We start from the raw sequence: 27969 nt of genomic DNA, 5'->3' as shown, positions 1-27969 counted from the left end.
AATAAACAGAGATAGATTGTAAAGGCTGGAGTTTGAGGTTTTGAAATATAAAGACAATGTATTTTGTGAAAAATAGTTATCTAATAAAATTGAATTTAAATAACTTGTGATTTGAACTTTAGAGAAACTTGATAACTTTCTTAAGTACAAAACTTTACATGTTCCATCTTGGAAAGACAGATTTGTTTGTGCATATTAATTTAATGGAGCAATTCAAAAGCTTATTGGGTTCATACTTATGAAGCATGCTTAACATAAATATCTCTAAGAAAATATACTACAGAAATACTAGAAATCATCAGATATATCTAAATTTAGATAGTATGCATTATTAAAGTATTTACATTTAATATAAATTCTAAGATGAGGTTCTTATGATACTATTATGTTTACTGGGAATGTACTTACTTTTAACAGTGTTACACTTGGGGAACTACAGAATATAGAGAAGAAAAACACCCATGTGTCATTATTATGTTGTGGACTAAGTATATGTAATATGCAGTTTCAGAACTTTACAACACCAAATAAAGATGGGCTCTTCATTCCTTTTACTAACTAGTACACTGGCAGACAACTTTGAAAAGAATACACGTTTTACAAAAGCAATTATCCATTTTTATTTTGTTTACATTGCACTGAAAATTTACATCATACTTTTACAAAGTTTTTTTTCATAAAAATATACTTCTTTACAAAAGTGTATGCATTAATATAAGAGGAGTAGCCAGTTGCAGAAGAAACATTGTTTAAACAAGATCTTAAATGTATTAACCTTAACATTAATGAATGAATCATTGTTATTGCAGTCATTTGAATAAACAAGAATAAATAACTGATGGGATAAAATTTAAAACAGCATCCTGTCAGTAGAGTACAATGTTGAGAAAATTATATGAATTTCCAAAACAATGTATCTCAAAGTGGTTTACAAGAAATTCACTATATGTTGTAGACATAGATCCAAGTAGCGCTCCAGGTGCAATGATTTCTCTTAGGCACTCTGTCTCATGATACAAAAAGTCGAGACTGTTTACAGGTTTATTTGAAAGGGACAAGAACAAAGTGTTCACACTGGGTACATAATTTATTCTATGAAATAAAACATGCTATAAAAAGAAGACAATGACCTATTAAATCAAAATGCTGGCATTACTGTGATACAGTTGTAAATGAGCCACCAATAACTTGCAAATACATATCTTAATTTGACTATGAAAGAAACCTGTCATATCTGAAAGCTGCTTCTTAAGAATTAGAGTATAGAAATTTTTAAATATATGAAAATTTGGTAAATCCACAACTTTAGGAAATAAATTTATATTGGTGATTTGAAAGTAATTTCTTTTTTTAGTCATTTTGAGTAGGGGCTGGTCCAAAATATATGTTTAACTCATTGTTGACTAAAAGTTAAAAATTTTAAAAACTTAGAATTCTAACTCACTGTTAGGTAAAACTTCAAAATAATATTAAATAAATTTGAAGGCTCAACTGGAAGGATAAGTAGATATACCATAAACTAAATAAGTAGATTAATAGGTTCTATTTGTTCTTGCAGAAACATTGGAAAGTTTGGTAAAGAATGGTAAGTTTGATGTCTCAGATAACTGCAAAATTATCTTTATTATAGATAATTTTTGGCAGCTAAAGTGGTTTCTGAGTGACAAAACAGACTGAAGCAAGGAGTTAAACACTATCCCATGGCTCACTGAATAATACTGGTTACAACATAATGAGGGAAATCAGGAGGATAGCACGATGATCTTGCCATTTGCAGAAACTATGACAACCAGTCTAAAAAAAGATAGCAATATGATGCTGAAGAACAAAGACCAGAGAGTCAAATCAGAGTGGGCAATCTTATCGCTTCTGTGGCATAAGCTAGTTCATAAACATTTCAGGGCATGACTCAATCTGAAATAACCAGGGAAAAAAAGAAAACAATGACTCAATTAATAGGAAGGAACAGCTGATAGAGTGGTGTGAAATACTGACTTATGGGTGTGATGTAGCTCATGACAGTTAAAGAGAAGTCAGTGATCTATTGACTCTTGTAAGTATAGCTCTTATTTTCTACCCTATATCATTTTTTTAACCCAGTCCCTCTAATATAGTTTATAAAGCACAGAAATACTGATAGTGGATGCTCCTCCAATATATGCAAATAAGTTTATGTTTTAGAATAATCTCCTTTTTAAAAAAAGCAAATAAACTGTGAGTAAGCACTCTCAGAGTGCAGCCGATTTTTGTAAAACTCTCCATGGTAAACATGAAGAAGAATTATGGTCCAGTTTATGAAAAAACACTCTTCTCTATCATTCCTCGGGAAAAGGTGACCCAGCAAGTCCTGAAAAGTGTGCTTTAATTTGTTTATCAGTGAACTAAATGTGCACTGTTTTGTGTGTCAATTTCCAAGCTTTTGAAGAAGGCAAAGGTTGCCACGTTATACCATTGTGCAGACTGTGTTCAAGTTGGGATCGAACCGTACTGCCTTCCCTTCCACTGACTTCGAGTTGGTGTCATACATGGGATTTTCAAAAGCTGCTTGGCCATTGTTATTTTCATGAACTGAACATCCTGTATACTGTGTTTTGGGTGCAGTCCTGTTGATGAGAACATTGATTAGCTATATGTTAACTTTCTTCAAGAAATAGCAGAGTAGGGCTCAAACACAATGACTTGAGTTATTGTTAATGGATAATGTAACTTGAAAGTATTAATTGAGAAACCATAAACTCAATATAACACATTTGAACATTTTACCTGTCACTTTTAAATCCTGAGTGACTTATTATTTACATACAATATATATTTATAAAGAGCACCAATATGAGTAAGTGTAAATAAATGATATCATGGCTATTCTCATTAATTTTCTTATGAAATAATGTTATCATTATGAAATAGCATGTAAAATATAATTAAATTATGATGCTGATGAATTTTAATCTCATTACTCTTCATTCCTCAAATATTTACTGAGCATCTATTAAGTACTAGGCATGATCCTAGGCATTGGATATATATATATATTTTTTAAGAAAAACATGAAGTCATCACTCTCATGGAGCTCATATTGCAATGATAGAAAGCAATGAATAAATTAAAAATAATAAAACAAGAAAAATAATAGATATTGAAAACTGTTTTGATAAAAAGGAAAATGGTTTATAGGACAGGAAGTAACTGGGAGCCAGTTTAGGAGAGGTAATAAGGAAAAGCATCTCTAAGGAGGCAAAATTTAATATGAGACTTGAAGGACAATAAGGAGTCGGTTCTGCAGTAATAGGAAGGGGGTTTCAAGAAAAGTAGACATCTAATGCTGATGCCTAATTTGGGAAGATGCTTGGAGTATCCCAGAAACATAAATATTCAGTTGGCTTAAAATTATATACAGTAGAGCAAGTAAATTCAAAATCTCAAAGAAGAAATTACTATCTATACTGATATTCAAGTCATGAAAATAGTTTCCAAAGAGTTACTGATAACTGAACACTTGCCATTAGTTTATAAAACACATGGAATCTAGGCTGGCTGGTATAAGTTGCTCATCTTGAATTCTTGCTTCATTTTTTTATTTGTCTCCTTTTTGACTAACGTTTATTTCTAGTTTCTCTTTCCCACATCCCACTGCATAATTTGCTGACATTTGTAATGGAACAAAGGCATACCTGCCCTTACCTGTTTCTCAAACCTAATTCCTAAAAAGGCTTTGAAATAAATCTCCTGTTTACCCCAAACACCACAAATTTCAACGATTTATTTTAGTGTAATTTGTATTTGCCGTTATGCGCTTTTACTACCCCTAATGCATTTTCTGAATTTTTCTCCATACTAAAAACTGTTAGGTGATTTGTATGATGACAATATGAAAAAAAAACTATCTAAAGCTTCTTTCAAAAACATCATCTATATGTTGTTATATAATATAAATTATATTGTTTACAACTTGCTCTTGCCAGGTGCATAATTCTAATGGATCATATTTGTCTCTATTTTTTCAAACTAGATTCACAATAGAAACAGAAGGAACATCGTTTCCTTCTAATTAGGTAAGGATCATAAAGATGTAAAACAATTTCCTTCTGCTAATATTGAGCCACAGCTTTAAGTAAAATAATATCAAGCTTTAGAAAAGTTTACACGTCAATGAAAATTAACTTAAAGCTAATCATTTCTAAATATAAGGGCAAAATCTATAAAACTCTTAGAAAACATACAAGTTGTATGACCTTGAATTTGGCAATGGTTTCTTAGGTATAACACTAAGCACAAGTAACAAAAGAAAAAAGAAATAAATTTTACTTCATCAAAATGAAAAACTTGTATATCAAAGAACACTATCAAGAGAGTGAAACTACAACCCACAGAAAGAGAAATATTTGCAAACCATATATCCAAAAAGGCCTAGTATCCACAATACATAGAGAACTATTATACCTCAACAACAATAAGACAAATAACCCAATTTTAAAAATGGGCAAAATACTTGAATAGGCATTTCTTCAAAGAATGTAGGCAAATGACCAACAGGCATGTGAAAATATGCTCAATGTCATTAGTAATTAGAAAAATGTAAATTAAAACCACATGAGATACCACTTCACTAGGATGGTTAAATGGAGGAGTACCATATAATCCAGCAATTCCATTCTTGAGTACATACTCAAAAAAACTGAAACAGATATTCAAACACAACATGTACACAAATGTGTATAGCAGCACTATTCATAATAGAAAAAACATAGGAACAATCCAAATGTCCATCAACTGATGAATGGAAATATTTAAACACAACACATTCAAACATACAATGCAATATTATTCAGCCATATAAAGGAATAGTATGCAGATATATGGTATAACATGGATAAAAGTTGAAAACATATTACATTCAAGAAGCCAGATATAAAATGTCACATATTGTATGATTCCATTTATATAAAATATCCAGAAGAGGCAAACCAACAGATAGAAAGCAGATTAGTAGTTGCCTGGGGCAGGGGTGGGAAGAGTAGGGAGTTACTGCTTAGTGGGTACAGTTTCCTTTTGGGGTGATGGACATTGTGAATGTACTAAATGTCTTTGAACTGTACACCTACAATGGTTTCAATGATTTTATGTTATGTGTATTTTATCACAATAATAAAAAAGATTAGCATAGCTTGCTTTATAAATAAATTTAGTTATGATTTTTATCATTAATAGTATCTTATATTGACAAGGCCTAAACAGCTGCTAATGCACAATTGTTACAAATTTAAATAATATTAAATAAATCATTCTTAGATAATACAGATTGGCATTTATAATAAAAACATCAGTTTTGAGAAAAATACATTACATTTAGGTATTCATTCAATTATCTGGTTACCTGCATACTTTTTTCTTCTTTTTTTTTTTTTTCATACTTTTTTTCTTAGTAAGGGATGGTCCCAAATAGTGGAGAATTGCATAGTGAAGCCCCTCACCAGGATGTTGTAATGGATGTAGTGAACAGGGACCAACGAATAATCTATATAGTCATATATGAAATATATCACAAATATAATATATTAATTCCATCATCTTCTAAAAGCAACAGAGATAAATGAGAGGATTAGAGGATTTTATCATCTGTCTCCCTGGGTAAAATCTGTCAGTATTGTTAGGTGAAATAAGAGGTTTGGACACAGCTTCTTCCTACTTCTCTAAATAAATCTGGCAGCAGATATCACCACTTCAATTTAAACCTTAACTTAGATTTGTATCTCTAAAGTTTCAATATGGATAATGTAAAAATAACTTATACAATTAGTTATGTACCAGGAATTTGACAGGCAAAAAGGAGGAAGGGTTAATTTGAATGCTTGTGCAACTTAACAGAGCAATTTTAGTTGTGTGTATATTGCTGTGGTGGAGGGAAAGGCAGGGGAAAAAATGGTTTCAACAACCGTGGAAATATTTGGCACAGAGATTTAAACAACAGAGATTTAAACAACCCAGGAAAAAAAATGCAAGTTAGAATTTGAACTAGAGAGTAAAAAGAACATGAAATATAGATTTGGGAAATGCTTTATACTTAAAATCAACAAACTTACCTTTGTTTATAAAGATAAAATCCAAATCCTGCAAATATAAGTGCAAAAAAAGGCACAAGAATAGCAATGGCCACAGAACTACTATTTGTACCATGAGGTTGATTTGAAGAATTTGAACCTTCTGACATATTCAGTCCTATAAAATAAGAAAATAACTTATAAAATCAACCCTACTTTATCACAATTGAGTTTTTAGTTTTGTGAACCAATTAATTTCTTCCTTGCTCAAGATATCTACTTGGAAATATCTGCAAGATGTACTTGGAAATGTACATAGTAAACAAAAATAATTCACAAAACTCCTTCAACTCATTTCTGCAATTTTGCACAGTGCCTACTATGTATAAGATATTTTTCCAGGAAAGGACACAGAATAAAAAATATGCAGAGTCTCTGAACTGAAGAGTTCATACAATTGTGGGAAGAATACAGAGCCACAAATAAGTATACACATCAAGGATGAATTCATGATCAATGTGCTTTAGGAAAGGAAGGAGTAATTCCATCTGGTGGTATGTAAGAATGCTTTCTGGAGGACTTATGAGCTTGACCTTGAAGATCAATAGAACAAAAAATAGGGGAGGAAGCAGGACCATCAGAAGCCTAGAAATGGGAAGGTGAGTGGCATATTTAGAGGATGTGACAAGCATTAGGCATGTCTGTGTGGAAAGGACATGTGGTAGGGAATAGGAGGGCAAAATGATAAATTATTTGAAAAGGCATAAAAATGATTCTAAACAGCCCAAACTTTCCACCCACCTATAGTGAGGAACAACTGGATGTGTTTGGGGGAAAAAAAAAAGGCTCAGTGATAAGATACAAGATTTAGAACAGAGACTAGGGTGAGATGGACTTGAGGGAGTCTGGTCTGAAAGCAAGAGTAGTTTGAAGATTGCAGGAACATCCTAGATAAAAATGGAAATTAAGATGTGAACTGCAGCACTAGGAAAAGCATGAAAAGATAGATTCAGGGGAACTTGTTTGTGTGGATGAAAGGGAGAAGAAGGCATAGGATTTAGTTACGTTCTACTTGGGGCTGAGTAAGTGGTTATGACATTTGCACAGTTAGGAAATGAGAAAAATCAGGTTTGTCAACATGTTGGCACAGTGACTAGGGAAGAGAAAATAAATAACAAGCTCTTTTTTTAGAAAGAAATAGTTCCTTTTCTATAGGTGCTGTTTTAGACATGTAGTGCTTGAGATGCTTTAGGGAATATTATATGAAAAAATCTTGCATTCATTTACACAACTGTGTTAATATACTGTGTTAATAAATGTTTTATCCTGCTTTTAAAACTAACAATTTTGGCAAGACATTATCTGAAATGACATCTTATTAACATTGCTCATTTGGAGAAAACTGATTTGCCTTTTTTTTCCTTTTCTTTTTTTTGCGGCATGTGGGCCTCTCACTGTTGTGGCCTCTCCCGTTGCGGAGGACAGGCTCTGGACGCGCAGGCTCAGCGGCCATGGCTCACTGGCCCAGCCGCTCCGCGGCATGTGGGATCTTCCCGGACCGGGGCACGAACCTGTGTCCCCTGCATAGGCAGGTGGACTCTCAACCACTGCGCCACCAGGGAAGCCCTGATTTGCCTTTTTGATAAATATTCAACTAAGTCATACCTTAGGCCAGGTTAAAAAGTGTTAGTACCTTTTTTATAAATTATTTTTCCAGGGACTCATAAAACTTATGTAAAAGTTCAAAGCAATGGAATTTTTAAGATAAACATCAAGTAGTAGATTTTAGAACATGAATTTATTCTTTATGCATTAATACCACAACATAGTAATGGGAGACAGTACACCTTAGGAAAATTATACACCAAAAGCTATGTTAATAAATACATTCAAATGAGACCATTAAATGTTTATACACATTTTAGAAGAGTTAGAAATAAAAATGACAAAACCCTGTGCCTCCCACCATGGAAAATTTATATATCTGAAGAGCACAAAGTCCCCAAACAGGGCTCACTCCTCAAAGTTATTTTCCCTTTCCAGACACTATGAGTTAAAGTGCCACTACATTTGTTTGGAGCAGCAAGAAAATTGTGACAATATTCAAATTGCAGAGAAGTATTTTCTCATATAATAAAATTATTTACAGTTTAATATGTTCTTTCATATCTATATCACTTTTTCTCCTTTTTACTTGCTTGAGGGCAAGGCAGTTTGTCATGTTTATTAGAAATATGCTGAAAAACTAAACATTGTACGGAGCTGGAACACAGAGAAACAATATTCTGAAGAATGCAAATATTTAAAAGGTTATCAAATGTATCAATGTATAGTCCTGACAATGCAAAATTCAAAGTATAGTAAGTATGTCTAATGTTCAGAATCCATTGTACTTTCTTATGATATCTGGAGTAATAAAAGAACTACATGAAAATGAAAATGAATACATTACCCAGTCTTTGTAGTCCAAATTGCCCATAATCTTTGCCCTGAATAAATCCTTGAAATACATAAGTAGCTCCATCAGGCTCAGCAGAAACCTAAAAGTATTTGTAAGTTTGGTTAAAACTGAAGACTGGACACAGATATATTTTCCCAGCCTTAGAAAATATTCAGTTTTACTCTGAAATGAATATTATGCAGAATTCCTTCCCCCATATCTTCTACTATGTAAAACACAGAACACTGTGAAAATCTGCCATCATTAAAAAGCAAAATTTAAAATTTCATCTTTAAATAATTATGATACTGGAAAAAAGGGATTTGTTATTAACATAATGATACAGATTCATAGACTTCTTTTAGGCTAAGAAACCTGTTGTCAAGAAAAAGGGCGATGATATGATGAAACAGAATGAGGCAAATGGTCAATTAAAATTTAAAATATAATAATACTGTTCTTTGTAGAGTAGATTACTGTTCGACATATATGCACTCCTTTCCCCCCACTCCCCATCAACCTTCACGGAAAGAGTATACTTTCTACCTCACTGAGTTGGATTTGGTCCTGTGACTTGATTTGGTCAGTGGAATGTGGGTGGAATTGACAATCGGTCAGTTCCAAGCCTAGGACTTAAGAGGCATGTTTCCCATTATAAGTGAAAGAAGCCAGTCACAAAAGACCACGTATTGTATGATTCCATAAATATGAAAGCCTAGAACAGGGAAATCTAAAGAGACAGAAAATAGAGTTGTGGTAGCTTGGGGTTGTGGGGGTGATGAGGGGTAGATGGGTGATAGCTACAGGGTATGAAGTTTCTTTTTGAGGTGATGGAAATATTCTAAAATCAACTGTGGTGATGGCTACACATCTGTAAATATATGTGTGTGTGTTTAATTAGCTCAATTTAGAAAATTAGATTTTTCTGGAATTTTAATGACAAACAAAAGCATAAATTTGTTATTAAAATTAGCAGCAGACTTTTAAAGAACTATACTTACAAAGCCATCCATGGCCCAATTTTCCTCCTTCATTTTCTTCACAGAAGCTTGAGTTGGTACTTTAATAAGATAGATGTGTAATATTAGGCGAGCTTCTTGGCTTTTATATACTCCTGTAAAATGTAAGGACATTTAGTCTATTAATTTTGCAAACAGTTATGCTTTACTTTACTATCTATAACTACTTAAATATATCATAAATACATGTGATAGAAAAGAAATAAAACAAGATCAAGTCAAGGCCACCTTCACCCATAATGCTTTTCACAAATCCTGCAATATATATTGATCTCTCTTTAGCTGAAATTTTCAACTCAAATCTTAACTGTGGGGTTTAAATTACCTATGCTATTAAAATTAAATATTACTGTTCTTAATAACATCATTCCAAGATTATTGTAAACAAAATGATTTCTTCCCCCAAACAAATTTAAAATGTTCAAGGATATGAATCAAATGTTAAAATTCCAGATATTTTCCTTAATAATAAGTTAGGTGCCAACTCTGAGAAAAAGAGTATTCGAGGTGCTACTGGCGCCACAAAGATGAATATGTTGTTCCTATCTAAAAATAGGATGCTTATGTGAATTTCTGATGAAATAGGAGATATAATGATAGAGATAGAGAATATGATGAATTAAAAGCCAGAAGAGAGAATGATCATTTCACACTGGAGTGCTTAGGAAATACTTATTAAGAAAAAAGAGCATTTGAGCTGGATCTCAAAAATCAAGTAGAATTTTTAATTCAAGAAGGTAAATATAGGTAATGGCATAAAGGAGAGAAGCAAGATGACTACAATTTTTTTTTTTTTTTTCCTGAACAGGAGTATTCCAAGAGTAGGAATAAGCTGGAATGTAAATGTGTTTAGGTGAATGATAGAATATAAGTTTCTAAGTAAAAATTTTGTGATTAACTGATGATTGAAATTTGACTCATTACTTCATTCACTTAATATTTCACCTATGTAATAAGGTATCATAAAAATTAGCTGGGAATACAACTATAATGATACATAGATCTTGACCTAAAGTAAATTACAATTAATAGGGAAAACATACAAAAGTAACCAAAATTACTGGGAAAATGTTATAATGAACTTTATGGAGACAAGGATAGAAAGTTAGCCTAACTATTTATGTTTGTTTATCTATATTTGTAGAAATTTGTTTTAAAATTTTTCTAAATTAGAATACATATACATTTAGTGCTAACTCTCTTACACAAGGAAAATAAAAATTTATGTTTCAAAGTTAAATAAATCAGTAGTCACATATTCCGTTCATTCATATAAAGCTTCTTTCAATTTATATCATGTAATTGTGTATATTTTAAAAATTAAAATACATATTAACTTCTAATACCTTTACTTTGGGTTTAAGGTAGGCTCATTCAACAATATAAAATGAAACTTTATAGTTCTTGTAAAATTTACAAAATCAACACATATTTTATTTTCTATTTTATTTATACCACAAATTATTCCATTATTAATAATTGTATGGGATATATACATTGCCAAGAAATTTAAAAATACATATTTCATATTTTCAATATCAATACTTTTAAAATGTATTTTTAAATGAGAGCAATAATTCAAATTCATTGCAGCCCATTTTGTTCCAGATGCATTTCTTTTTTTTTTTTTTTCTAAACATCTTTATTGGACTATAATTGCTTTACAATGGTGTGTTAGCTTCTGTTTATAACAGAGTGAATCAGTTATACATATACATATATCCCCATATCTCCTCCCTCTTACGTCTCCCTTCCATCCTCCCTATCCCACCCCTCTAGGTGGTCACAAAGCACCGAGCTGATCTCCCTGTGCTATGTGGCTGCTTCCCACTAGCTACCTATTTTACATTTGGTAGTATATATAAGTCCATGCCACTCGCTCACTTTGTCCCAGCTTATCCTTCCCCTCCCCATGTTTTCAAGTCCATTCTCTACGTCTGTGTCTTTATTCCTGTCCTGCCCCTAGGTTCTTCAGAAAAAAAAAATTTTTTGTTTTAGATTCCATATATGTGTGTTAGCATATAGTATTTGTTTTTCTCTTTCTGACTTACTTCACTCTGTATGACAGACTCTAGGTCCATCCACCTCACTACAAATAACTCAATTTCATTTCTTTTTATGGCTGAGCAATATTCCATTGTATATATGTGCAACGTCTTTATCCATTCATCTGTCAAAGGACACCTAGGTCGCTTCCATGTCCTGGCTATTGTAAATAGAGCTGCAATGAACATTTTGGTACATGACTCTTTTTGAATTATGGTTTTCTCAGGGTATATGCCCAGTAGTGGGATTTCTGGGTCATATGGTAGTTCTAATTTTAATTTTTTGAGGAACTTCCATACTGTTCTCCATAGTGGTTGTATCAATTTACATTCCCACCAACAGTGCAAGAGGGTTCCCTTTTCTCCACACCCTCTCCAGCACTTCCTGTTTGTAGGTTTTTGATGATGGCCACTCTGACCGGTATGAGATGACACCTCATTGTAGTTTTGATTTGCATTTCTCTAATGATTAGTGATATTGAGCACCCTTTCATGTGTTTGTTAGCAATCTGTATATCTTCTTTGGAGAAGTGTCTGTTTAGGTGTTCTGCCCATTTTTGGATTGGGTTGTTTTTTGATATTGAGCTGCTTATAAATTTTGGAGATTAATCCTTTGTCAGTTGCTTCATTTGCAAATATTTTCTCCCATTCTGAGGGTTGTCTTTTCATCTTGTTTATGGTTTCCTTTGCTGTGAGAAGCTTTTAAGTTTCATTAGGTTCCATTTGTTTATGTTTGTTTTTATTTCCATTTCTCTAGGAGGTGGGTCAAAAAGGATCTTGCTGTGATTTATCTCATAGAGTGTTCTGCATATGTTTTCCTCTGAGTTTTATAGTGTCTGCACATTTAGGTCTTTAATCCTTTTTGAGTTTATTTTTGTGTATGGTGTTAGGGAGTGTTCTAATTTCATTCTTTTACATGTAGTTGTCCAGTTTTCCCAGGACCTCTTATTGAACAGTCTTTTCTACATTGTATATTCTTGACTCCTTTATCAAAGATAAGGTGACCATATGTGTGTGGGTTTATCTCTGGGCTTTCTATCCTGTTCCATTGATCTATATTTCTTTTTTTGTTCCAGTCCCATACTGTCTTGATTACTGTAGCTTTCTTGTATAGTCTGAAATCAGGGAGCCTGATTAATCCAGCTCCGTTTTTCTTTCTCAAGATTGCTTTGGCTATTCGTGGTCTTTTGTGTCTCCATACAAATTGTGAAATTTTTTTGTTCTAGTTCTGTGAAAAATGCCATTGGTAGTTTGATAGGGATTGCACTGAATCTGTAGACTGCTTTGGGTAGTATAGGCATTTTCACAATGTTGATTCTTCCAATCCAAGAACATGGATATCTCTCCATCTGTATCATCTTTGATTTCTTTCATTAGTGTCTTATAGATTTCTGCATACAGGTCTTTTGTCTCCTTAGGTGGTTTTATTCCTGGTATTTTATTCTTTTTGTTGCCATGGTAAATGGGAGTGTTTCCTTAATCTCTCTTTCAGATTTTTCATCATTAGTGTATAGGAATGCAAGAGATTTTTGTGCCTTAATTTTGTATCCTGCTATTTTACCAAATTCAGTTGATTAACTCTAGTAGTTTTCTGGTAGCATCTTTAGGATTCTCTATGTATAGTATCATGTCACCTGCAAAGCAGTGACAGCTGTCTTTCTTCTTTTCTTTTCTTTTTTTGCGATACGTGGGCCTCTCACCGCTGTGGCCTCTCCCGTTGCGGAGCACAGGCTCCAGATGCGCAGGCTCAGTGGCCATGGCTCACGGGTCCAGCCACTCCGTGGCATGTGGGATCCTCCTGGACCGGGGCACAAACCCACGTCCCCTGCATTGGCAGGCGGACTCTCAACCACTGCGCCACCAGGGAAGCCCCTGTTCTTCTTCTTTTCTGATTTGGATTCCTTTTATTCCTTTTTCTTCTCTGATTGCTGTGTCTAGGACTTCCAAGACTTTGTTGAATAACAGTGGTGACAGTGGACATCCTTGTCTTGTTCCTGATCTTAGAAGAAATGCTTTCAGTTTTTCACCATTGAGAATGATGTTGGCTGTGGGTTTGTCGTATATGGCCTTTATTATGTTGAGGTAAGTTCCCTCTATAACTACTTTTTAGAGGGTTTTTATCATAAATGGGTGTTGAGCTTTGTCGAAAGCTTTTTCTGCAACTACTGAGATGATCATGTGGTTTTTCTCCTTCAATTTGTAAATATGATGTATCACATTGATTGATTTGTGTATATTGAAGAACCCTTGCATTCCTGGTATAAACCCCACTTGATCATGGTATATGATCCTTTTAATGTACTGTTGGATTCTGTTTCCTAGTATTTTGTTGAGGATTTTTGTATCTATGTTCATCAGTTATATTGGACTGTAGTTTTCTTGCTTTGTGACATCTTTTTCTGGTTTTGGTTATCAGGGTGATGGTGGCCTCATAGAATGAGTGTTCCTCCCTCTGCTATATTTTGCAAGAGTTTGTGAAGGATACCTGTTAGCTCTTCTCTAAATGGTTCATAGTATTCACCTGTGAAGCCATCTGGTCCTGTGCTTATGTTTGTTGGAAGATTTTTAATCACAATCTCAATTTCAGTGCTTGTGATAGGTCTATTTATGTCTTCTCTTTCTTCCTGGTTCAGTCTCAGAAGGTTGTGCTTTTCTAAGAATTTATCCAATTCTTCCAGCTTTTCCAGTTTATTGGCATATAGTTGCTTGTAGTAATCTCTCATGATCCTTTGTATTTATGCATCGTCAGTTGTTACTTCTCCTTTTTCATTTCTAATTCTATTGATTTGCATCTTCTCCCTTTTTTTCTTGATGAGTCTGGCTAATGGTTTATCTATTTTATTTATCTTCTCAAAGAACCATCTTTTAGTTTTATTGATCTTTGCTATTGTTTCCTTCATTTCTTTTTCCTTTATTTCTGATCTGATCTTTATGATTTCTTTCCTTCTGCTAACTTCGCGGTGTTTCTGTTCTTCTTTCTCTAATTGCTTTAGGTGTAAGGTTAGGTTGTTTATTTGAGATGTTTCTTGTTTCTTGAGGTAGGATTGTATTGCTATAACCTTCCCTCTTAGAACTGCTTTTGCTACATCTCATAGGTTTTGGGTTGTCGTGTTTTCATTGTCATTTGTTTCTAGGTATTTTTTGATTTCCTCTTTGATTTCATCATTGATCTCTTGGTTATTAAGTAGTGTATTGTTTAGCCTCTTTGTGTTTGTATTTTTTATAGTTTTCCTGTAATTGATATCTAGTCTCATAGCACTGTGGTCAGAAAAGATACTTGATACAATTTCAATTTTCTTAAATTTACCAAGGCTTGATTTGTGACCCAATATATGCTCTATCCTGGAGAGTGTCCCATGAGCACTTGAGAAGAAAGTGTATTCTGTTGTTTTTGGATGGAATGTCCTGTAAATATCAATTAAGTCCATCTAGTTTAATGTATTATTTAAAGCTTGTGTTTCCTTATTTATTTTCATTTTGGATGATCTGTCCATTGGTGAAAGTGGGGTGTTAAAGTCCCCTACTATGATTGTGTTACTGTCGATTTCCCCTTTTATGGCTATTATATTTTGCCTTATGTATTGAGATGCTCATATGTTGGGTGCATAAATATTTACAATCATTATATCATCTTCTTGAATTGATTCCTTGATCAGTAGCATCCTTCTTTGACTCTTCTAATAGTCTTTATTTTAAAATCTATTTTGTCTCATATGAGAATTGCTACTCCAGCTTTCTTTTGATTTCCATTTGCATGGAATATCTTTTTCCATCCCGTTACTTTCAGTCTGTTTGTGTCCCTAGGTCTGAAGAGGGTCTCTTGTAGACAGCATATATATGGGTCTTGTTTTTGTATCCATTCAGTCAGTCTATGTCTTTTGGTGGGAGCATTTAATCCTTTTACATTTAAGGTAATTATCGATATGTATGTTCCTATTACCATTTTCTGAATTGTTTTGGGTTTGTTATTGTAGGTCTTTTCCTTCTCTTGCGTTTCCTGCCTAGAGAAGTTCCTTTAGCATTTGTTGCAAAGCTGGGTTGGTGGTGCTGAATTCTCTTAGCTTTTGCTTGTCTGTAAAGCTTTTAATTTCTCTGTCAAATGTGAATGGGATCCTTGCTGGGTAGAGTAATCTTGATTGTAGGTTTTTCTCTTTCATCACTTTAAATATGTCCTGCCACTCCCTTCTGGCTTGCAGAGCTTCTGCTGAAAAATCAGCTGTTAACCTTATGGGGATTCCCTTATGTGTTACTTGTTGCTTTTCCCTTGCTACTTTTAATATTTGTTCTTTGTATTTAATTTTTGATAGTTTGATTAATATGTGTCTTGGCGTGTTTCTCCTTGGATTTATCCTGTATGGGACTGTCTGTGCTTCCTGGACTTGATTAACTATTTCCTTTCCCATATTAAGGTGGTTTTCAACTATAATCTCTTCAAATATTTTCTCAGTCCCTTTCTTTTTCTCTTCTTCATCTGGGGCCCCTGTAATTCAAATGTTGGTGCATTTAATGTTGTTCTAGAGGTCTTTGAGACTGTCCTCAATTCTTTTCATTCTTTTTTCTTTATTCTGCTCTGCAGTAGTTATTTCCACTGTTTTATCTTCCAGGTCACTTATCCGTTCTTCTGCCTCAGTTATTCTGCTATTGATCCCTTCTAGAGAATTTTTAATTTCATTTATTGTGTTGTTCATCTCTGTTTATTTGCTCTTTAGTTCTTCTAGGTCCTTGTTAAACATTTCTTGTATTTTCTGTATTCTACTTCAAAGATTTTGGATCATCTTTACTGTTATTACTCTGAATTACTTTTTGGGTACACTGCCTATTTCCTCTTCATTTGTTTGGTCTGGTGAGATTTTACCTTATTCCTTCATCTGCTGTGTGTTTCTCTGTATTCTCATTTTGCGTAACTTACTGTGTTTGGGCTCTCCTTTTCACAGGCTGCTGGTTCGTAGTTCCCGTTGTTTTTGTTGTCTGCCCCCATTGGCTAAGGTTGGTTCAGTGGGTTGTGTTGGCTTCCTGGTGGAGGGGACTTGTGCCTGTGTTCTGGTGGATGAGGCTGGATCTTGTCTTTCTGGTGGGCAGGACGCCAACCAGTGGTGTGTTTTGGGGTGTCTGTGAACTTATTATGATTTTAGGCAGCCTCTCTGCTAATGGGTGGGATTGTGTTCCTGTCTTGCTAGTTGTTTGACATACGGTGTCCAGTACTGTAGCTTGCTGGTTGTTGAGTGGAGCTGGGTCTTAGCATTGAGATGGAGATCTCTGGGAGAGCTTTCACCATCTGGTATTATGTGGAGCTGGGAGATCTCTGGTAGACCAGTGTCCTGAACTCAGCTCTCCCACCTCAAAGGCACAGGCCTGACACTCAGCTGGAGCACCAAGACCCTGTCAGCCACACGGCAGATCAGCAGAAGTTCAAAAGCTTGACAGTATGCTCTGTTGTTAAGGGTGTGGAGATACAGTTTCTATTTTGCATTGCTAGTGAGAAGGCAAAAGGGTAAAAATAACAACAACTCTGTCAGTATGTCTTCATCAACCAAATGAGCAATGCCAATGTGGGACACAGGACCACTCACTCAGTGGAAGAATCCCATGCTGAGCTTCAAAGCTTCCAAGATTTTGGCAGCTGGGAAGTGAAAGGCAGAGGGAGGGAGTGTGGGGCAGGAGCAGCTCCTGTGCATGTGCCCATGGGAGTCCAGATGCATTTCTAACATCTGAGGCATTAGTAATCAACTGGAAGGCAAAGAGCTGCTCTCTTAGAGCTTGTATTGCTGGAGTATAGACAAATCATGTCATGTCATACTATACTATACTACACTACACTACACTACACTATACTATAATTTCAAATAGTGAAAAGAAGAGAATGAAACAAGATAAGACTGCCTATGACTAAGAGTGAGTCTATTTGTAATGCGAAGCCTACTTTAGATAGGGTCATCAGAAGTACTGTTGACAAGATGACATTTGAGGAAACATTTGAATGTCAGAAAAAAACACAGTATTCAAAGATAATGAGGGAAGTGCATTAGATAGAGGAAACATAGACCTGAGAAAGTTGAGCAGATGGATAGGGCTCTGGGTTCTGTTTGCCTGTTTAAGGTAGTGTAACTCTACCTTTTCTGTCTTAAATTGTAGTGTCCTCCTAAACATTCTCATTTGAAGACATAATTTTGTGACCATAGAATGGCTTGCAAATCACCGATCCAATCTCTTTGGTGTTATGAGAATAGAGAAGGAGTTAGTTATATTCAAATTAAAAGTTCTGTTCTATTTCATGACATGTCATTCTAGCCACATAGGAATATTCTTGAGGGAGCTTACTTCAGAATCACAGAGTTTTGTATTTGTGTAGTAATATTCATACATCAATCAAAAAAACAGAAAGCCTTGTTTCTGAATGAATTATGAATGTCATCAAAATTATAGCAAATATTTCACAGTATAAAAATCACTAAAAAAATGATGAGATGATGGAAATGAAGGCATAAAGGCATTGTTTGTTGTTCTTTAATGTGATACCTGAAAGTAGTAGTTCCATGTTGCTATTACTGAGTGTTGCATTGACTCTCCCAGTGGAAGCATTGAAACTAGTAACTGTCAAGGTCATGGGTTGTTTCCTTCCTTTAAAATTGTAAGAGCCTTTCCATATATAATTTTGGGCAAACACATCATCAGGAACTGTGAATAGATTAAATAAACATACATGTTAATTTTACAGTGCCCTGTAAATATAAGCATTAAATACCAGATTAATGAGTATTAGTTTATTGAATAATCATATTTTTCTAAATATACAATAATATAGAATTTACATTATAGAATGAATTCTTCACATAAGTGTTTTAATTTTTTTAGAATAAACCAAAATAATAATCTAGATTTGTACATACATCATCAATGAGTGATAAATAAACAAAACCAATTAATGACATAAGACATATTTAGAATCCAGCTAAATATCAAGTTTACTTATATTTTGTTTCCTATAATAATGTCTGTCTTTCAGAAGGAAAATAAAATGATTTTACTGGGCCAAGTCAGTCTATATACAAGTCCCAAGAGGCCTGCTTTTCTCCTAGCAGTAGGAATAGGTTCATAGGAAGAGCATAGAGTTAAAACCCCCCCTTGCATAAAAGCCTTGGAAGACTGTCAGGAGAGATGCTCCTTTGACCTTTTTACCCCTTTACAGAATACTGAGTTCAGTTATTTCAATAATAGATGCTCCTGAAGAAGAACAGCGCTCTACCTGTTTTGCTCCTGACAGCTTTGAGGTTTACAGGTATTTATGGAAATAAAAGAATTGTCACTAGAATTGGCTAACTCTCATGGGAAAGAGATGAACTGTGGTAGAATCAAAGAATATTCTAATGTAAACCTTTCATCCAAATAAGAAACACTCTTAATGTTAAATGCAGACAAATAAGTCATTATATTTATATAAATTAGTTATGTAATTTATAGCTAATATAAATTAGGTATGTCAAAGTCTTCTCAGATCCTGGTAAGAGGCTGAGAGAGCTTCCATTAATTCTGTACATCACATTAAAGCACATCCTCAGAAATCAGCTATTCAAAAGAGCCTGCCTATTTGTGTGACTGAATGAATGACATGGATTTAGAGGAAAGTCTTTTTTTTTCCCTAACAAGTTATTGACATTTGTTACCTTTTTTTCTCTACATACATCACAGTTTTTACTGCTCAGATCACAGAGACTGTGTTACAAATTGTACATTCCCTGAATTCTACTAGGCAAACAAGTAAAACAATACTATGGTAGAAGATGAACATACAATGCACCCAAGATTTTTTACTGAGTATTTCAACCAACATGATTATTTTTTTCTATGATTATTCAAAAGCAATATAGCAGAAGGACTAGAAGTGCAGGCACTGGAACTAGACCGCTTGTATTTCCGTCCCTCCTCTACAATTTATAAACTGTGTGGTTTTCCCTAAGTTACTTAACTCTCTAAACCCGAATTTCCTCATCAGTAATGTGAGATTAACACAGAGTTACAAGGAAGATTAAATGAGATAATGAATATGAAGAGTTTTGATAAGTGTTAGTTGCTATCATTAGTATTATACAGGTAAAATAGGGAAACCGTGGGTCTCATAGATCATTACATAGTTGCTAATAAAATATATAGTTAGTGAACATGCAGTTAGTATCATGAAAAATCCATAGTCCTGGCTCTGGGACCTTTGCCAAGTCACCCTTATAGTGGCACTCCCTCCCCAAACCTCAAACTACACAGCTATGCTCTGTATGTACAGGAGACCTTACCTAAAAATTTGATACGGTGTATGCGTAAAAAGCCCTTGATTTGGTAAGCACCTTAAAGAGCAGTTAACTCAAAAATCATACCTAAAATAAGTTTGGAGGAGGGAGTGACAAGCTAAATTATCCTTCATTAGAAAGATCTGGAATTTGGAGGTCATAGACTCTTAGTTGTAGAGATAGGAGGAAGAGCAAGGGAAAAAGATGTTCTAACAGTAGTGTGAAGGCATATAGTAGGTACTCAATAAATGTGTTATTCTTATCTTTCTGATTGTTTATTTTCCCTGGCCTGTATTATGCTTACTCTTTGATACCCCTGAATATTTAATGAAAATCTGCTACACTTGGTGATCTTGTCATTGTGCTTAGGGGAATTAAGGAAGTTGGTTGAAGGAGACTAAAGAGAACCCCCGTGGCAGGAGAAAATAGCAATGGAAAGAAGTAGGTACCAGCAGCAGCAAAGAACATTGTATCAGGATTAATCATTGATGTGGTAGTAAATGTTTAACAACTGGCTCTCCAGAAAACAAACAAACCAACAAACTGGTTGTACTATTTGCTGATTCTATAGTGTAAATATTCCCGTGATGTCAGATTTCAAACTATGAACATGACATCACTGAACGCAGAGTCTGGAAGAATGCACAGAACTGGCTATGGCAAAGCTCTACCGGTCAGCTCCAGCATGCCACCACCACCCTCCACCTTTCTCACACATAACTGAGAAATGTAACTAATGATAGGATGGGAGAGGCAGACGCTATTTGGTCATTTAAATCCCTACGTACAAGGAGATGACAATACTTTCTATTGTTAAGTCTAATTTGAGATTTAAATGTGATTGTGTATTTGGCAGTTCCTTCTAAACTCTAAAATGTCATCTAACTATTACTGATGTGGAGCACAGTGAAAAGGTGGAAGACAATGATGGTTACGATCTTTATTTTTCAAGACAGTTTTGAATCTAAACTTTGTTACATAGGCCTCATAGCATTACCATATAGAGTATCATGTTCCTGACACTGATACCACTGCCAAATTTAATTGTTACTTTGGAGTAATCTAATCACTGTGTCATGATTTTAAATGAAATGCTTCTGTTTTCCCACTTAAGATGACATTGTTCTAGAGTTTTATAGATACCTTCACTCAGGTTAAAGAAATTCTTTTCCTTTCTAATTTATTAAAAGTTTTTAAAAATTATAAATAGATGTTCAATCTTACAAAGTAGTTTCTGTGCAAGTATTTAGATGACCATAATTTAGATGATCATAATTTAGATGATCATACATAATCATAATTTTTGCATGTTTAATCTCTTAATGTGATAGATTACTTTTAAGGATTATTTAACATGAAAATATCCCTGTAAATCTATCATTAACCCAATTTGGTAATGATGTGTCATCTTTACTATAATGTTGTACAGTTAATCCTTGAACAACATGGATTTGAACTGTGAGGGTCCACTTATGCACAGCTTTTTTTCAACAGTAAATACTATAGTACTACTGTACTGATCCGTGGTTAGTTGAATTCATAGATGCGGAATCACAGATATGAAGGAATCTTGGGTAAGGAGGAGCCACATACTGAGGGTCAACGATAAGTTATATGCAAATTTTTGACTGCACTGAGGGCCAATGCCCCTAACCCACTTTCTGTTCAGGGTCAACTGTATTTGATTTGCTAAGGCTTTATGTAGGATTTTTTCATCTATAATCTTATGTCAAATGGGCCTGTAATTTTCTCTTTTTATAGTGTCTTTACCTGAGTTATTAGAGTTATGTTGGATCCATCAAATGAGGTTTTTTTTTGATAGTTTTATAAAACTGGGATGATCTGTTCCTTCAAAATTTGGTAGAACTTATCAGTAGAGGCATATGGAACAGGTTTTCCTTGTGGAAATAGCTTTAACTATTACTTTGTTATGGGATTATTCGAGTTTTCTCCTATTAGTTATGTTAAAATCCACTTTTCTAGTAATTTGTCAATGTTTAAGTTTTTTAAAATTAACAGTTACAGTAGTTTTCTGTTATATATTGCTAATTTATTCAATCTACTCTATGTAGGTTTTCACGTTTCCTTTTGAAATGTTACTACTTTTTGTTCCTTTCTTGATCAATCTTAACAGAAATTATTCACTTTGTACATTTTCTTTTAAAGAACTACTTTTGACTCTGTTGAGATTCTTCTGTTATATTTTTGTGGTTTTTTTGGTTTGTTTGATCATTTTTATTACATTGAGTTCTGCTTTCTTTTGATCATTCCATTATACTTTTTGTATCTTCTTAACAGGGACAGTTATTAATTCTAAGGCTTTCTTTTCTTCTAATGTAAGGGTTTAAGGCTTTATATTTCCCTCACATCTTTACTTTTGCTCTAGCTCCCAAGTTTTGATATCTAGATTTTTCAGCATAACTAAACTATACTGTTATATTTTCCATTTTAATTTCTTCTTCAATTCATGAGTTATTCATCAGTATTAATTTTGTTCTTAATTTCCAAATACTGAGGAATTTAAAAATTTTATCCATTTTCTTATTAACTTTTAACTGCATCATGGTCAGGTAAGACTAACTTTGCTTTGAAATTTGTGTAGATTTTTTTATTGCTTAATATATGATCAATTCTTATAGCTGTCCCATGTGCCTTTAAAGAAAGTATATATTATTTAATTGGTTGATGAGAAATATATATATATATATATATATATATATATATATATATTTTACATCAAACATATTAGTTTTGTTGTTTAGTTCTTCCATATTCTTTAAAAAAAATTTTTTGTCAGCCTGAAATATTTATTGGTAGCCATTGGCCATGTTTTGCCCAGGACAGTCTAGATTTATACTTGATATGCTGGAGCTATTATTCAGGGTACACATCTGCTCCCAGATAAAGTATCTTTCTTGGAAAGTTCTGGGCACTGATTGACCACTGTGGTTTTCTTTCTTTTTTTTTTTAACCAGAAAAAAGTCCTTTAATCATTAATGGTAAACATTTTAACAGTGGACATGAAATGAAAGGTCCAATGGAAGATATTTACCTAAAAATGAGGCAAACCTAGTCTTATATTGAACACATTTTGAGTTATAATTACAACCCTGCACTAAGTCTTTGTTTTTCTTTTTTTAAAAAGTTGTGGTAAACAGGAAATAACAAGTGTAGGTGAGGACGTGAAACCCCGGTACTTTGCTGGTGGGAATGTAAAATGACTCAACTGCTTTGGAAAACCGTTTGGCAGTTTCTCAAAAAAGTTAAACCTAGAATTACCACATGATCCAGCAATTCTACTACCACCCAAAAGAATGGAAAGCAGGAAATCAAAAAGAATCTCGTATACTAGTGTTCACAGGATTATTCACACCAGCCAAAAAGGTGAAAACAATCCTAATGTCAGTGAACAGCTGAATGGATAAATAAAATATGGTATATACATTCAACGGAGCATTATCGAGTCAGACACAAAAGGACAAGCATTGTGTGATTCCTCTTATATGAAGTACCTAGAATAGGGAAATTCATAGAGACAGAAAGTAGAATAGAGGTTACCAGGGGCTGGGACCATTGTGGTTTTCTGAATCCATGCAACACTTTCTCTCTCATGATGACATATTTTTTGGTCACCTTAGAGAAATTCAGTCTGTTTTCACTGACTGTTGAAAAAAATCAGTTTCTCAGACTAATTTTTTTGGTAGGCAGTCCAGTTTAATAGCATGTACACTGAGAACTTTTTAAACCAACTAAAATTAGATTCTAACACTCTCCCTGGCTTATTACAACTGGACCAAATCTATTTCCAAGGTAAAGATTAAATGCTGAGCCTTTAATTTTATGTGTAGCTTTTCATTCCTACCATGTAAATAAAATACATACTAATACATTAAAAAGAAGCTCTCATATACTGAGCCCTTACCATGAGCCAAGCACTTTGTGTTTCATTTTTATGAAGTTCATTCATATTAATCTAATCAATATATCTTTTGTATAGGTAAAGAAATGGAGGCTCAGATGTAGAAATTAACTTTTCCAAAGTCATAGGGTAGGCAGTGTATAACATGGGGATTACATCAAGGTTGTAGGACTTCAAGGCCCATATTTTTAACGACTAAATATTTTATTTTTAAATCAAATTACTGAAAATAAACTGGACAAGTTCTAGAAGTTGCTGAACTTTTACTCTCACTCCAAGTGTATTTGGTTCCTTCTTTAAAAAATTTATATTTAAAAATTATATGTAAATCTAATTTTTATTTTAATGTTTTAAATAAACCATTGCCATTATTTTATAGCTATCTACAGATATTCTTGAAGGGAAATTTTATAGAGACAACTATATACAATATTTTTGGAATATTAACATGACACAGTATTACATTGCTCGAAGTTTGGTATCTTATAATACAAATTTTCAAACTTCAAATTCCGAACAGTAAAATGCATAGTTTTCCCATACTGAAATATGTTTTTCTAAATAAATGGTCACTTTGTCAATACAACAGAAGATCACCTTGAGAAATCATGACTACTAGAAAAACAACTGAAATTACTAACCACTTAGCTTTGGGCTGGGTGTTCCTAGCGCAGGTCTAGGATCTTTCACCAATATTTTGGAACCAGCTATGAAAAGAAACAAAAATTTTACAAAATTTAATATAATTAATAACACACACACACACACACACACACACACACACACAGTTTGATGCACTGTCAATTTTATTCTTTGAAATACCATATAGTTTTCTCCAAAATGTCCTGTTCACTATAGCATCCCAGTCCTCACTCAACACTTCTGTTCAACTAACAACTTCTATAATTATCCCCATTATAGTCCAGTGGGGCAAAGGGAATATCAGTGCTGCCTTAGTATTTTGGGGTCTTGTTTCTTATTTTAAAGGCATAAACCAACATGGAAACAGTTGACTCCAACATGGAAGTTGAGGGCTGAGGGTATGTTCCTGTTGCTTAAAGGCAAATAATTTGGGTAGGGTTCATGTTTAAGAGTTAAAAATTGTTGGGAATTCCCTGGTGGTTCAGTGGTTAGGACTTGGCCCTTTTACTGCTTGGGCCCAGGTTTGATCCCTGGACAGGGAACTAAGATCCCACAAGCTGTGTGGCATGCCCCCCACCAAAAAAAAAAAAAAAAGACTTAAAAATTGTTAAGGTATCCCATTATGTCATAAGAAATTGGCTAGTCTCAAAGGTAAAGAGTTAAACTAAAGTTTTTAAGTCAAACCAAAAGGAGCTCAAAATCATGTGGGGTGCTGAAAGTGCCTGCCAAGTTGAAGCAGCTATGATGTGCAGTGCTTGTAGACCTGTAAAGACATACATCTTTTTCCTAAGAACAAAGTAATGTCTTTAAAGGTTTTAAGGGGAAGTTATTTGGTTGAACATCACCTTGGCTGCAAGGTGGAGAACAATTTGGAAAGGAGTGGGTATTGATTTGGGCAGAGAAGTTAGAAGGCCATTTCAGTAGTCTCAGTAGAGATAATGCTGAATTAGATTACAGTAGCAGTGATGATAAACTCAAAAGTGGATAGAATTTTTTAAACCTACTAAAATTCTGGTGGATTTAAAGAGACAAGAAGATGTCAAAGACATTTCAGTAGTCTCAGTAGAGATAATGCTGAGTTAGATTACAGTAACAGTGATGATAAATTCAAAAGTGGATAGAAGTTTTTTAAACCTACTAAAGTTCTGGTGGATTTAAAGAGACAAGAAGATGTGAAAGGTGACTACTAGATTTCTATTTATTATGTGATGATGGTACCACTGAGTTAGGGAACATCAAGAGAAGACTTACAGTGAAGGGAAATTGATGAGTTTAGGTTTGCATATATTATTTAATTGTCTTTGAGAAATTCAAGAAGAGATATTAGGTAAGAAATTGAGCATATAATTCTGGAGCTAAGAGAAGATAAATGAGCTAGAAATATTAATTTGCAAATAACCTTCACAGAGGAAATTTTAAGTCATTGGCTTGAATGAGATCAGATCACCTAGGGAGAGAACACAGAGTGAAAAGAAGACTAAGAACTGAGCTTTAGAAAAAATGGGTAGAAAACATTAAGCTTAAAAAGGAAATGGAGAATAGGTAGCCAGAAATTTGAGGAGATAAAATATTTATTTATTCAACAAATATTGATTGAACACTTTTCACATATAAGGCACTGATCTAGTGATTAAAATCACAGTTGTAAATACTTTGACAAAGTTTCTTTTTTTTTTTTTACATAAAAGAACCCTAAAATGGGCCATATTTAGATTTATTAAAGTTTCTTTTTTTTCTTTTCTTTTTCTTTTGAACTTATATTCTAGTTGGGGAAGGGCAGATGAAAGGACAGGAGAGTGGAGAAAGACAATAACAAGTAAACAAATAAAAGAATAAGATCTCACACAGAAGGGATTCCTATCATGAAAAATTAAAAAAAAAAAGAGAGAAACCTGTAATGTTCTAGCTAAGAGAAGAGAGTGAAAACATTTCAAGAGGAGAAAGTCATACATTTGTGAAGGCTACAAGACATAAAGAATTAGAAGGACTGAAAAAAAAAAAAAGAATGTATTGATGACTTTATCAAGAATTCTAGAAAAACCTCCTTTGTTCCTTCTTCTGGAAACATAACCCTTTTTTCCTCTGGTAAACTCATTACATCTTGTTCAGATGCGGATTGTCCTGATCAACCAAAGCAGCAACATGGGTGGAAACATCACCTAGATCTGGTCAAACTGTCATATCATAGTGACTGAGAAATGAATTTGGAGATGGATTCCATTAAAAATTGTGGCAATCAGACTTTCATATAGTGCTTTCCTGACCAAGTTTTGGGAAAGACTCTTTCTACTAGGGTTATTCCACCAGAAGGATTTAAACCCAGGAATGCTGGCAGCAATATTCCCTACTATAGTGGGTTGAATAGTACACACTCCAAATTCATGTTCACTAGGAACCTCAGAACATGACCTTATTTGGAAACAGAGTCTTTGAAGATGTAATTTGGGGAGAATCTTGAGGTAAAATATTCCTGAAATAATCCCTAAGTCCAATGACTAGTGTTTTTATAAGAAGAGAACAGGACATATAGAGATACATAGGAAAGAAGGCCATGTGAAGATAGAGGTAGACATTGTAGTGAGGCATTTATGAACCAAGGAATGCCAGGGATAGCCAGAAGCTATAACAAGCTCGAAGGAGGTAAGGAATGATTCTTCCCTAGAGCCTTCAGAGGATACATGGCCTTGTTGACACCTTGATCTTGGACTTCTGGCTTTCAGAACTGTGAGAGAATAAATTCCTATTCTTTTAAGTCACACAGCTTGTGGTGCTTTGTTATGGCAGCCTTAGAAAACTAATATACCTACTGTGAATAGAGAACTAGGAAAAGTAATAAAGGCAAGAATTAAAAATAGAGCATGGAAAAGAACCTATAAAAAGGCCTGAATAATATTTCTGTGCCCTGGGATCCAAAAGTGTCTACATCACTCCTACTCTTAGAGTTGGTGAACAAATTTACCTTGTTCCTAAGCTAATCTAAATTGATTTTTTTGGTCTCTTGTATCTGAGGAAAGCTTTAACAGTACAAAATCTTCTGTTGAAAGCTTTTATAGAGAAAACTTACCTTCACAAACAGGAACTTTTCCACTCCAGGTGTTATCAGATCTACACACTCTATGTTCTGTTCCACCTGCTAAGAAGAAGCCAGGCTGGCAGGTATAAATTAATGTATACCCATGGGATGGAAGGTCCATTCCTACTACATTTGCATGAGCAGGAGTTTCTGGCTGTTTACAGCTGTGGGCTATATAAGAAAGGGAAAAAATGTTCATTTTTATAGACATGTTAAGAAAATTTTGAGATCGGAGTCACAATATATTTTTATAGGTATGCTAATGTCTTTATATAAATGTAACTTGTTATTCTCATGAATCAAGGAAAGCTTATCAATGTAAATGTAAATGTTGTTTTCATAGACTAGCATTTCATAAATGATCATCTGTGGAACACTGGTGGTTGTTAACATATAAACTGAGAGAAAAAATAAAAGACTAACTCTGGATAATTAAGCTAATAAATGTATACTATATCACCATTTTAGAGAGTCACAATATATATTAGCATTTTAAAGGATCTAATAAGTCCTG

At 34.0% G+C, this 27969-nt stretch overlaps 1 protein-coding gene across 3 annotated transcripts in view; it reads right to left on the bottom strand.

The window, feature by feature from the left end:
• Window positions 1-2243: 2243 nt before the first annotated feature.
• Window positions 2244-27969, bottom strand: part of CSMD3 (CUB and Sushi multiple domains 3) — a gene marked incomplete at its 5' end in the record, with an annotated part of 1071061 nt that continues 1045335 nt past the window's right edge. For all 3 annotated transcript variants that reach the window (XM_079901374.1, XM_079901375.1, XM_079901376.1), the window contains 7 exons: window positions 2244-2603; window positions 6081-6216; window positions 8491-8578; window positions 9480-9592; window positions 18059-18217; window positions 24382-24447; window positions 27447-27626. In XM_079901374.1, coding sequence (XP_079757500.1) covers window positions 2444-2603; window positions 6081-6216; window positions 8491-8578; window positions 9480-9592; window positions 18059-18217; window positions 24382-24447; window positions 27447-27626 — 902 coding nt within the window. In that variant the 3' untranslated portion in view covers window positions 2244-2443. The remainder of the gene's footprint in view (window positions 2604-6080; window positions 6217-8490; window positions 8579-9479; window positions 9593-18058; window positions 18218-24381; window positions 24448-27446; window positions 27627-27969) is intronic.

The sequence above is a fragment of the Stenella coeruleoalba genome (genome assembly GCF_951394435.1).
Source record: "Stenella coeruleoalba genome assembly, chromosome: 17".
Lineage (NCBI taxonomy): Eukaryota > Metazoa > Chordata > Mammalia > Artiodactyla > Delphinidae > Stenella > Stenella coeruleoalba.
This window is presented reverse-complemented; position numbering and strand designations above follow the sequence as displayed.